The 12,240-nt window shown below is 35.9% G+C and overlaps 1 protein-coding gene across 1 annotated transcript in view; it reads left to right on the top strand.

Annotated features, from left to right (window-relative positions):
* LOC138693165 (zinc finger protein 665-like) overlaps positions 1-12,240 on the top strand; it is a 72,904-nt gene that overhangs the window by 42,868 nt on the left and 17,796 nt on the right. Inside the window, exons 5-6 of the mRNA XM_069816869.1 lie at positions 536-765; positions 7,112-7,209. Of these exons, the coding sequence (XP_069672970.1) occupies positions 536-765; positions 7,112-7,209 (328 nt within the window). The remainder of the gene's footprint in view (positions 1-535; positions 766-7,111; positions 7,210-12,240) is intronic.

The following is a 12,240-nucleotide window of genomic DNA, read 5'->3' as shown; positions in this document are numbered from 1 at the left end:
TAATACCAATACAAATTTTCTCATGATGACCCTTCCTACGAAATGGAATAAGTAATGTTGGATTAGAAATTTTAAAAATTTTAGAGTGACAAAATTAACAAAGTATAAACATTTAATATATCATAAGAATAAGGGATAGAAAAGATTACAGGACATTTGCAATCCCGAATTTCGAAACATTCGGAGAAAATAGCACGCTCGTATCTAAAAAAAAGTAAAGTAAAGGCAAGTGACTTTGAACAGAAAGGTTTATTAAACAGAAAAGCCAACTAAGAGTTAACTAACGTTGTATGATCATTATAAGTTTTGTTGTACAGTTAAGGCTAAATTATTGAGGCATTTGTGATACTTGCAACATCACTCATAAATTATTTACAAGCATGCATCTCTAAAGGTAATGTAACTCCTGTTGAAATGGTTTGTTCTGATTGGAATATAATGTAGGCTAATTGAATGTATATTTGTTGTGACTATTCAGTCATTGAATGTGTATCTGTTGTAACTACTTTATAGACTGATATTATATTTCCATCAGGATTGCAGCTACTAATGAAAGGACTGCATCATCAGAAATCGACAGTTTTGCACTTGAAGAGGATGAGATTCCCAAGAATTCATGTTCCTCCAGAAAACCTGTGCGGACTCTCGAAGATGAGAAGCAATTGGATTTTGAGTTGTCTAAAATATGTTTCTCGAATTCTGCAAAACTCAACGGGCATTTACTCAAGAACCTAGGCAAGAAATCTTTGGAATGCGATGTTTGTGGTAAGTGTTTTTCTAAGTCGAGTAACTTAAAAGCTCATGAACGATTGCACACAGGCGTGAAACCTTTCAAATGTAATGTTTGTGGTAAATGTTTCTCGCTAGCGAGTAGCCTAAATATCCATGAACGCTTACATACAGGCGACAAACCTTTCAAATGTCAGGTTTGTTGTAAGTGTTTCTCGGATTCGAGATGCCTAAAAATCCATGGACGCTGGCACACAGGCGAGAAACCATACAAGTGTGACGTTTGTGGCAGATGTTTCTCACAATCCGGTAATCTAAAAAGTCACAGTCTCCTGCATACAGGCGAGAAACCTTTTAAATGCGATGTTTGTTGTAAGGTTTTCTCGCAGTCCAGTACACTAAAAAATCATGAACGTTTACACACAGGCGAGAAACCTTTCAATTGCGATGTTTGCGGTATGTGTTTCTCGCAATCTAGTAACCTAAGATACCATAAACGCAGGCACACAATCGAGAAACATTTCAAGTGAAATGTTTTTGCTGTTTCTCAAAATCGAGTAATTGGATTAGTAATAGCAGAGGGATATCCTCCTCAGAGTGGACCAATGCCATAAAGATGTCCACAAACATCGCTGCAGTACGATCGATGCCAGGTCGTTCTTTTGAAGATCAAAACTGTCGTTATCCAGGATTCAGCGAAGTAGAAACCCTTGGGCATGTGTTGGGTTATTGCCCTAAAGGAGAACTACTGAGGAACAATCGCCACCATAAAGTGAGAAGCTCCATCGCAAACACTCTTCGGAAGGCAAAGTGGGAGGTTTACGAAGAAGTGCACTGCTTGGCTGAGAATGGGCCAACGAGTAGAGCAGACATTATAGCCATCAATCGCCGGAATCAAAGAAGCCTCATTCTTGACCCCACTATCCGTTTTGAGAAGGATGATCAACAAGCCAATAGCGTTAACGATGAAAAGAAGTCTATTTACAACCCATGTATTCCTCACTTCAGTGAGAGATACAAAATTAATATTAATACATGGGAAGTGAAAGGACTTCTTTTTGGCGATAGGGGAACTTCGTTAATCAAAACCATTCTCCTTTCTCTTAAATTTTCTAATGAGGACATTAACAAAATTTGTCTAATGGTATTGAGAGATTTATTATTCATTTTACACAATCACTTGTATAATACTATGTAATTTTTTTTTCACTTTATTTCATTACTCTTCAATGTATTTTCATCTCATGTTTCTCCGAAATCAAATTGTACTTTATTTTTAAATTTATCATTGTTCCGTATTCTCTCCGCAATCATATTGTATTTTTAATTTAACCTCTGCTTTGTATTCTGGATCCTAGTGGTCTCCCGTAGATTTCGGCCAGATGTCCCAAATTGTGGAATTTGTTGTTGTAGCCATCATGAACCTTGGCACACACGTGAGAAACCTTGTAAATGCAATATTTGTGGGAAAGATTTCAGGAGCTCGAGTAACCTAACATGACATGAGGGCCTGCAAACAAGCAAGATACCTTTCAAGTGTGATGTTTGTGGTGTTTCTCTGATTTAAATGGTCAAAGAAGTCATAAACGCACGCACACAGACGAGAAACCCTTCAAATGTGATGTTTGTGGTGTTTCTCATAATAGTGTAAAAGACGTCATGAACACACCGGCATACGGGTTAGTAACCTGTCAAATACGATTTCGCGTTCAGTAGTGTAGTCCAAAAATGCATATGCTCTTGCACAAAGGGGACAAGCCTTATAAGGGTGATGGCTCTCAAATCTTTTTCGGTAGTAGGTATACCTTATGAATTCATGTACTCAAACGTATTGATAACAAACCTTTCTAAAGTGAGACTTTGCCTTTGGTTTGGGTAAGTCGAGATTTGACGATCTTTTTCAAATGTTGGCAGTCACAATCACTGCTTTCTAAACGAATTAAATTAATAGATAGTTGAAATAGAGTAAGCATTGCCACAATCAAAGCCATCTTTTGAGACACAAATCAATGAAACAATTGAACATCATTACATGTTAAGCGATTGTTAGCCGTTCTTGCAGCCTTACATAAGAATAATGAATTATTCGTGGACTTAGTGTGAAACTAACGTAAGTAAAAAAGTTGACATTTTTAGATCTTTACACCAATAGATAATAATTCGTTCTTCTACTTGGTTACAAAAAATCGTGTAACTCAGGTCCGAACAGTCTTGTACTCGTATATAATACAATCAAATTCGTAACTGCAAAACATGATGGTATAGTTCATCTGAAATAGTATTACCTGCTAAGAATTACTGTATGTTGTGAATAAAACATCGATTGTAATTACGTTAGGTTTACATTAAGCCCTCGAATTATTTCATTATAAAATAATTTCATTCTGAAAATATGGAAGATAAGAAGATGCCACTAATGACGGACTACTTGAAAATTAATTGAAATCAATATTCAGAAAACATTATTATGACGACCGCAGGATTAAAAATTAACTACATATCCAACTGTATAACATATTCTCTATAGAATTAAACAGTCAAATCAATATTAAGCCATCAATTACCTGTAGCGTAAAATCGCGATGGAATAAGAAATTCAATTATTAGTGAAACAGATTATCCTCTTTGATTATTATTCATCAATGAATGTTGAAAGATGACGAGGACATTTAATACCGTAAACTGGGGTAAAGTGGATCATATGTGTATTGTTAGCTAAGTCAGCGCCACATGGATCACACATGCAAAGAAAACTATTTTTAGTGGCACTTATAGAAGAAAGGTTTTCTTTTCATGTGTGATCCATGTGGCGCTGCCTTATATAGGCAATACACATATAATCCACTTTACCACATGTGGTCCTCTTTACCCCAGTTTACGGTACTGTCTGTTTATCAAAATTTTGTACCTTGATTTGAATTTATTATCTATATCTAATAATACGCTAAGGAACATGAACAGCTTTAATAATCCCCTAGATATCCTCAATATTCTCGGAAAATTCAACAATATTCGAAATATCAGCCATTTTCCCCATGTCCACACACGAAAGTCAAAGTCTAGATTTTCGGCGACTTCGACGTAAAGTCACGATTGAAGTTTACTTTCTTCAAAGTGTCGACTGTGAATAGGAAAATGGTGACTTTGTACATTCCAAAGTCAACTTTGGTCCAAAGTCTTGTCTATGAATACGACCCTAAGTCCTTTCCCCCTTTTTAAAGATAGGTAGCTACAATTGTGGACTCCTTCTATTGTTCTACAATTTCCTAGTTCTTTCCCCCTTCTTAAAGATAGGCACAATTGTGGACTGCTTCAATTTTTCTGTTCGATTTACTTTTCGCATATGGTGAGTACAAGCTTATAAATTTCGCAAGATAATCTGCTTCCTCCACTTGTATTAATTGTGGTGGAATTTGATCAATACCTGGAGACTTGTATTTTTTTCAGATTTTCTATCGCAACTTCGACTTCAGAAAGTGTCGGTTCGGTTATAAATGACTCAGCAGTTTGTATTTGAATTTCGTTCGGTTCATTTCTTTTGGTCTATATACATTTAGTAGTTCCGCAAAACAATTTTTCATCTGTTGAGGATTGAAAGAGTGTCCGCAAGCAAGTCTCCTTTATTATTATTATTATTATTATTATTATTATTATTATTATTATTACAGGAGATTGGAGAAAGTTACACAACACAGAACTGCACGCATTGTATTCTTCACCTGACATAATTAGGAACATTAAATCCAGACGTTTGAGATGGGCAGGGCATGTAGCACGTATGGGCGAATCAAGAAATGCATATAGAGTGTTATTGGGAGACCGGAGGGAAAAAGACCTTTAGGAAGGCCGAGACGTAGATGGGAGGATAATATTAAAATTAATTTGAGGGAGGAGGGGTATGATGATAGAGACTGGATTAATCTTGCACAGGATAGGGACCGCTGGCGGGCTTATGTGAGGGCGGCAATGAACCTTCGGGTTCCTTAAAAGCCATTTGTAAGTAAGTATTATTGTTATTATTATTATTATTATTATTATTATTATTATTATTATTATTATTATTATTATTACTAGCTGTACCGCTGCACTTATTAGAAATAAATATGAAGTAATTACATAATTAAAATAGAACATTGGGTCCAGGGAACATTCGTGTTTGATAGAAGAATAAATCGTTTAATATGCTACTTAATTTAAATTGTATTTAAATAATTAAAATGCTATCATTTTGGAACAGAGACCACTCATTTGGTGCAAATATACCTAATTCGTTTAACATTTTTCTAAATTAGTCTTGAATGCATCCTTTAATAAATCACTCCAAATTAATAAAGTTGATTGTGTAAAAATGTAAGAATTCACGATCTCCTGTGCACTATTGCCATAGAATGAATAAATTTGTTTTTCTTCGTACTAAAAAATTTAATATTTTGCACATAGCAGTTATGGTACAATGACACTATAATCTGAGGTGGCGGTGAAAATGTATTGTATTGTTATTTTAAAACTCTTATATATCCTTAAATATCAGTCCTATCAAAATTTTGCCTGGAATAAAACTTATCGGAAATCATTTTCAAAGAAATTTTTGTTATGTAACATTTTTCACAAAAATCAATAATAAGCGAGATATTTCGGTTTATTTAATTCAAGCCCCCTTATAACCCCCTTTTAAATAAAACATTTTGAATGCCATATAGCCTAAAATCTAAGTTACAACGAACTTAATTTATGTTCCAATTTTCATTGAAATCCGTTCAGCCATTATCGCGTGAAAAGGTAACGAACAACCAGACAGACAGACATACAAACAAAAATGTAAAAAAAAGCGATTTTCGGTTTCAGGATGATTGATTATACATGTTAACACCAATTATTTTTGGAAAAGCGAAAATTATCAGAAAAATTTCGCTTACAGATTTATTATTAGTATAGATTAGTTTTGGTGAATGTAGATATCCAACGCCCACTGAACGAATATTTCATTTTTATCACTGCCAATGTTGCGCTATAATCGTATATGCAAGGAAGGCTATAACTAAAATCTAAAGTAATCAAATCTAACCTGTCAAAGAAGCAACAAGTTATACTAAATATGTGTAAAATTGGCCTATGTGTCTATAGTGGGCGGGACATAAGTAACATTGACCTTAGTTTTATTTATTTATTTATTGCCCAAAAACTTGATATATGATCATACGTTATTTATTATTACAGTGTCGATCTGGTTTCGTATTATTTTTCGATTGTTTCAATAGCCACGGCTCGCTTGATCGTATTGGAAACTATTCACGAGTATGGGATATTCTATAATCTGAATTCTATGAAGTCTGGTTCATTTTCATACTACGTCCTAGAGGTAAGTCTTTGCCCATGATTATTGACAGCTTATCCTTCGGTGTAGTTCTTCAGAGGTCAGTATAGAGTAGACACCGGCCACTGAACGAATATTGCACACTTTTACCACTGCCAATTTGGCGCTATTAAGCAATTTTCCATACTTTTATCACAAGCAAATTTCAATTTACATATTTTAAAAAAGCAGATTAAAAAATATAATTTTTTATCTGTTTTTTTTTTCTATTTTTAGTATTTTAACCGAAGATATAATTGCCAGTGAGGAATCCATATACTGAAATTTTCCCACGATATCTTAAATCGAAACACATTCCCAGCAGCGTCAACAGTGCTGGTATGTGCATCCACCTAATAAATGAAGGCCTAGATTTGGGATGAAGGCAAACAAGTTAAAATATTTTGAGTACATAACTATATATATATATATGAAACAGAAAATGTGATATATACGCAATTGACTTTTAAAATGTAGCGCAGTATAATATTTACGACAAAATTAATGTCGTAAGAAAAACAATCTTAATGTAAGCCCTAATTGCCATGATGATCTAAAAACAGTATAGCTTATCTGTGTTGTGAAACACAGGGGAAAATGTTTGGTCTTGTTAGTGGCTAATAGTGAAATCATTGTTAGGTAATACCAAAGTTTCATTATCTACGATTGCTGTTAACTCTTACGAAGCCAAGGCATTCCAGTAATGTGTTTAATTACCGTAGATATGTATTAAAATGTTACTGTAATGCAAGGACAAAAGTAAATCAGTAGACTGTCTCGTTTCAAATGGATCACTCTCTTCTACGTAGAATTTACAATGTTGTGCATGTGTTTGTCCCTATGAAAATAAAGATAAAGGTTGAAATAAACAAATTTTTTGCCAATTGTTTCATTTGAGAATTACGATTACTATTATTCAAAATTAAATTGTGTATAGCCTAATGAACTCTTCTGTATCGTACATGATTCGTATCGAATTTAAGCAGGTATTAATAGCAAAGGGGTAATTTTGTAACACTGTTCTTTCAGTTGTAATGGATGCTATCAAGACAGAACCCGAGGTCGACCCTCTGGCAGTACAGCCATGTGATGACGCTATTAAAGAAGAGGAAAATACTTCGCCAGATGTAAGACCATTTTTCTACCCCCTCGTCTACTGCCTCATTCCTGTACTACAATATTTGCATTATTATGCTGCAGTGCGTTACAATGTTGAGTGACAGTATTGACCTCTGGTCATTTAGCTATCATTCCCTTATAGTACAATTTTATACATAGCCTACATAGGTAATGCTACTTACATTACAAGAACACATTTTAAAACTTTCCCACGTTCCCTTATCTCATATTTTGCAAATACAGTAGCGTGCAAATTAATCTGAACAACGTAATTACTTATGGAAAAACACTCAAACGGGATAAAAAAAAAAGGATCTAAGACATACCTCAGTAATCTATGTGGCCTCCCTTGTTCCTAATAACAGCTCTGAGACGATTTGGCATGGATTCCACTAATTTCCCACAAATATTCTTCATTTCTTCATCGCGAAACCATACACCAATGAGGGCAGAAATCATCTTCTCCTTTGTAGAACAGTCCACTTTTTGCATTCTTCTTTTGCAAATTGACCACAAGTTCTCAATGGGGTTGATATCGAGTGAGTTGCCTGGCCAGGGGAGTACCTGAATATTCTTCTTGTTAAAGAATTCTGTAGTTTTTCGAGACATATGGCATGGTGCCAGGTCTTGTTGGAACACACCTCTGCCATCCGGAAATGATTTTTGCAGCTGGGGTACGATTCTGGTTTCCAATAAGTGAATATATTTGTCAGAATTCATCATTCCCTTGATAGGTATTAATGCTCCAGGCCCTTCATGTGTAAAACAACCCCAAAACATTACTTTAGGGGGGTATTTGGGTGCTTGTTGGAGATGAGCTGCTGTTACTTTTTCGGATCCTTTCCGTACGTAAGAAACACGGTGGCCGTGGACCTGAAATGAGACTCATCGGAAAAAAGTACATTCTTCCAGTCATTCACTGTCCAGTGTTGAAGTAATTTTGCCCACATTAAGCGGTTTTTGCACATAACAGGGGTTACCAGTTGCTTCTTAATAGGCTTACGAGCCCTTCGTCCAGCTTCCAAAAGCCTATGCCGCACTGTTGTGACGTGAATATTCGCCCCAGTGGTAGCCATTAACTCGCGGGTTAAGTCAACAGCAGTTACTCTAGGATTTAATTTACTTTTCCTGACAATTAAACGATCATCTGCAGGTGAAGTCTTCCTTTTCCGGCCACAGTTTCCTTTTTTTCAGGGGTGTGATGGATCCAGTCTCCCTGTATCGTTTTATGATCGAATTAACAGTACTCAAACCGATGTGACATCCTGCAGCAATTTGCCTCTGTGTCATAGAAGAAGGCTCTGCTAATGTTATAATTTTAGACCGTTTTCGTGGAGTTGTATCCATTTGTGAAGACGACAGAATGTACACAGGATTGCAGTATTAAGTCTTCAACACAACTGAAATGCTTATAAGTACAAAACGACAGGCAAAATGTCACATGTTATAAAAAAAATAATAACGACAGACCTTCAACAATCGAATTACACATACTACTGATGTCAATTAAAGCGGTATGAGCAGCTGTGAGACCAACAATGACAGAAAATGTAAAAATATGTCGTATTGGGATTAATTTGCACGCTACTGTATATGTCCCTAAGGATTTTATTATCTCTCCATTTGTAATTCTTACTATTTTGGCTAATACTATTTCATCACTAAAACATAGCCATTCCTTTTTCATAAAACTGGACGTACTGCAGTCTGTCTTAACTGATGTTAAGAATGTTTATCCTTTATATCTTCTGATTACATTGATTATGATTATTAGAGGAGAAATGATTATTATATCAGGTATATTCTGTAGAACCAAAAATTAATCTTTACTGAGTTTATATCTTCTGTTTCGCCACAAAACTCCGGAGTTTCCGCATTCCTAAGCTAATCCATGCAAAACCGATTTTAGCATTTCTGTCACAAATCTTTATATAATGGTTCTTGACTCCATACAGTTTCAACTTTTCTGTAATTTTTTAGAGAAGTTTTGTTATTAATGTGACTAAACATTTGTTGTTTTTCCATTTCGTCGCACCTTTGTATATTATTAATTGCTGTTTGAACACATAAACTTACACTGCTGCAATATTTGGTACAATAGTTTTCATTTTTCCGTGCTCAGTATGAGAGATCCATTTACAGAGTAAATGTTTGGGATATCCCCCCAAGCTACGCACAGATACAAAGAAACCAAACTGAACCTGACTACTGAGGCATTATTTAACAATTTTATGGAATCTAGATTTTTCCATACATTCCCATGTGCATTACCATATGTCTTGTCAAAGCTGTTCCTGTTAACAAAAAAAGAAACACTAAGTTACTAGGAATGAGAAAACACTTCCAAGAACAATTGGCTCGCTTGGCACTCTTGGTCCCAGAATTTTGTGTTATTTCTTGTTTATTTATATTCAGACTCACAAGAGATCTGTCCAGATTTTGCGTACCTGGCGCGCACCAAGAAGAGACAGTAGTGCACCATTCTGTTACAAAGCAATGGCTCATACCGTCTCTCTCTTGTAGCGGGGATGAGAGACAATCTTCCAACATTTATGGGTGTTCTTTTGCAACGCAATCTAGATGTTGATGCAAATGAAAATGGAGTGGAGGATAGCAAGTCTTGAATATAAGTACGGAGAATAACAAAGTGTTGCTAAAGCTGTTTATTTGAAACAAGATAATACATCACAGGTGACTTACAATTTTTTCTATCTAGAGCAAGTGTTTGTGACATAGATTGTCGTCACTGAGTCATCCTCGAAACCTGAACTCTGTAATATTTAAGGTCGAAAAGAATCTTTCACAGTTGTATGTCGATCCGAAAATAGAAATCACCTTAGCTGCATCCTTATGCAATTTAGAATAGGCTTGTTGAAGAAACTGGAGTAAAATGCTTGCAAATTGTAAGTTGATTCGAACATATCCTTAAGCCTACTGTTACATGTAGTTCAGCTACCTCCATTTGCAAAGAGTGTGGAATATTTTTTACTGATACAGAAAATGGTTTGAGAAACAAATCAAAAGTTGGCAGCAGCTGTGACAAATCTTGGAATCAGTTCGAAAATTCTTCTATTAAAAACCGAATAACTCTTACATATTATTTCATATTTGCCCCTTCCCGAATTGATTCAAGATCTGGGAAGTGCGTTGTTTCTTCCCTTTCTACATAATTGGCTTTCCCATAGAGACAGTTTTCTTTTGAATGCTTCAATCTTATCACTCGTCTTTGCGATTAAATGGTTTTCACTTTGCAGTGAAAGATACAAATTGTTTTGATGACCTGTGGCATCTGACAAAAATGCCTAGTCTGCGATTCATTTGGAATCAGAAAGTTTACTTCCTGGCTTCCCTTTCATACTGAGATATTCACTTATATGTTCTCTCAGAAGGAAAAATCTTTTCAAGGTAGCACCGCGACTCAGCCATTGTACCTCGCAATGGTATGGAATTTCTCCATATGCAGCATCTACAGACTCGAGAAATTTCTTGAACTATCTGTGATTAAGTCCATGAGATCAAACAAAAGATTTACTATGCACACCACCACTTTCATAACATTTGCAATTTTTGTCATTTTGGTGTAAAGTGCCTCCTGATGAACGAGACAGTGCACAGACTGTGTAAATTTTACATTGAAACTATTTAACTTATCCCTAACAAAACTAACAACACCACTTCGTGCTCCTCGCATTGCCCCTGCCCATCAGTAGTTACAGAGAACAAACAATCCCATTGTAGACCCATCATAGCCTCCTCCACAGCCTGAAAGATATCCGCTCCGGTTGTTGTGTCTTTGAGAGGAACAGGTTCCAATAACTCCCCTGTAACTCGAAGCTGACTGTGAACAACTTGTACAAAGATGACCAATTGTGCCATGTCCGAAATGTCAGTTGATTCGTCCAATGCAAGCGAAAATGCAATGAAATTTGCACATTTTTGCATTACTTCTCTCATCACATCCTCAGAGATATCAACAATCTGCCGTGCTACTCTTTGGTGGGACAGTTTAATTTTCTTGAAATGTTCCACTTCTGATGGACAGATGAATTCGACCTCGTCGATCAAGCACGCCTTCACGAATTCAGCTTCCGTAAACGTTTTTGCTGCTCTTGCTATTTGCAGCGAAATCTTGTAGCTTGCTCGGAGGGATGGACTCGATGTTTCAGGTTCTGTTTATGGACATAGAATGTACACATTAGAGAGAAACATAATTCGTTAAAAAGTGTTAACACTTACTTCCAAATTCATGGTTAATTGTAGTGCTTCCTTGAGTTCCTGCACCTTAGCGAGGCATTCTGCTCCTTCGAAAGCACGTTATCTTGATCCTCCTGAGAGGGGACAGAGGGGCAGAGGGAAGGAAGCGCGTAACGTGGGTGGGGCCAACTTAGTTGTTTGCGCATGCTCCGCAGCATAATCTCTTGTCAAGAAACATAGAGCTATTTCCTTCACTGCTTACCAGTAGTGTTAGCATGGAGCAACAACCACAGGGTAGGAATTATGGTGAAATCACACCACCGTGGAGAAAGAGAAATTATAGCAAATATAATAAAATTAAGCGTTGCGAGGAGGAAAAATTAAACAAATATTTGCTAGAACATCTTGCTAAGGAATATGAGAGAGCTAAATGCTCTGGCAAAAGTATTAGTTCCGTGAAGTGAATTAAAAATAATATTGAATTACAACCAAATGAACCTCACACTACTCCGGGAAAGAATAGGTATGTAATGTGTAGAAATTGTTGCTATAATAGTTATGTACAATAGTGTGTGTATTGAGAGCGACATAATGAATTACTGTTGCAAGTTATTATTTTCTTATAATTCTACTAAACATATTATTTCATTCCTGAATTATACTTGTGTAAAGTTGAAATGGACGACTTCGATGAACATGTCATTCGGGATACAATCGAAAAATTCTATCTTGTTCAGAAAGTAGTACCTACGATTAAGAAGATAGTTTCGAATGGATGATGCCATTGACGAAATAATTAATTTTGGACCAAGCGATATGACAGCAATGATAGGGATATGGATTGT

This window comes from Periplaneta americana, chromosome 17, assembly GCF_040183065.1.
Source record: "Periplaneta americana isolate PAMFEO1 chromosome 17, P.americana_PAMFEO1_priV1, whole genome shotgun sequence".
Classification (NCBI taxonomy): Eukaryota; Metazoa; Arthropoda; class Insecta; order Blattodea; family Blattidae; genus Periplaneta; species Periplaneta americana.
The sequence above is the reverse complement of the archived record's forward strand: the minus strand, read 5'-3'. Positions and strand labels throughout refer to the sequence as shown.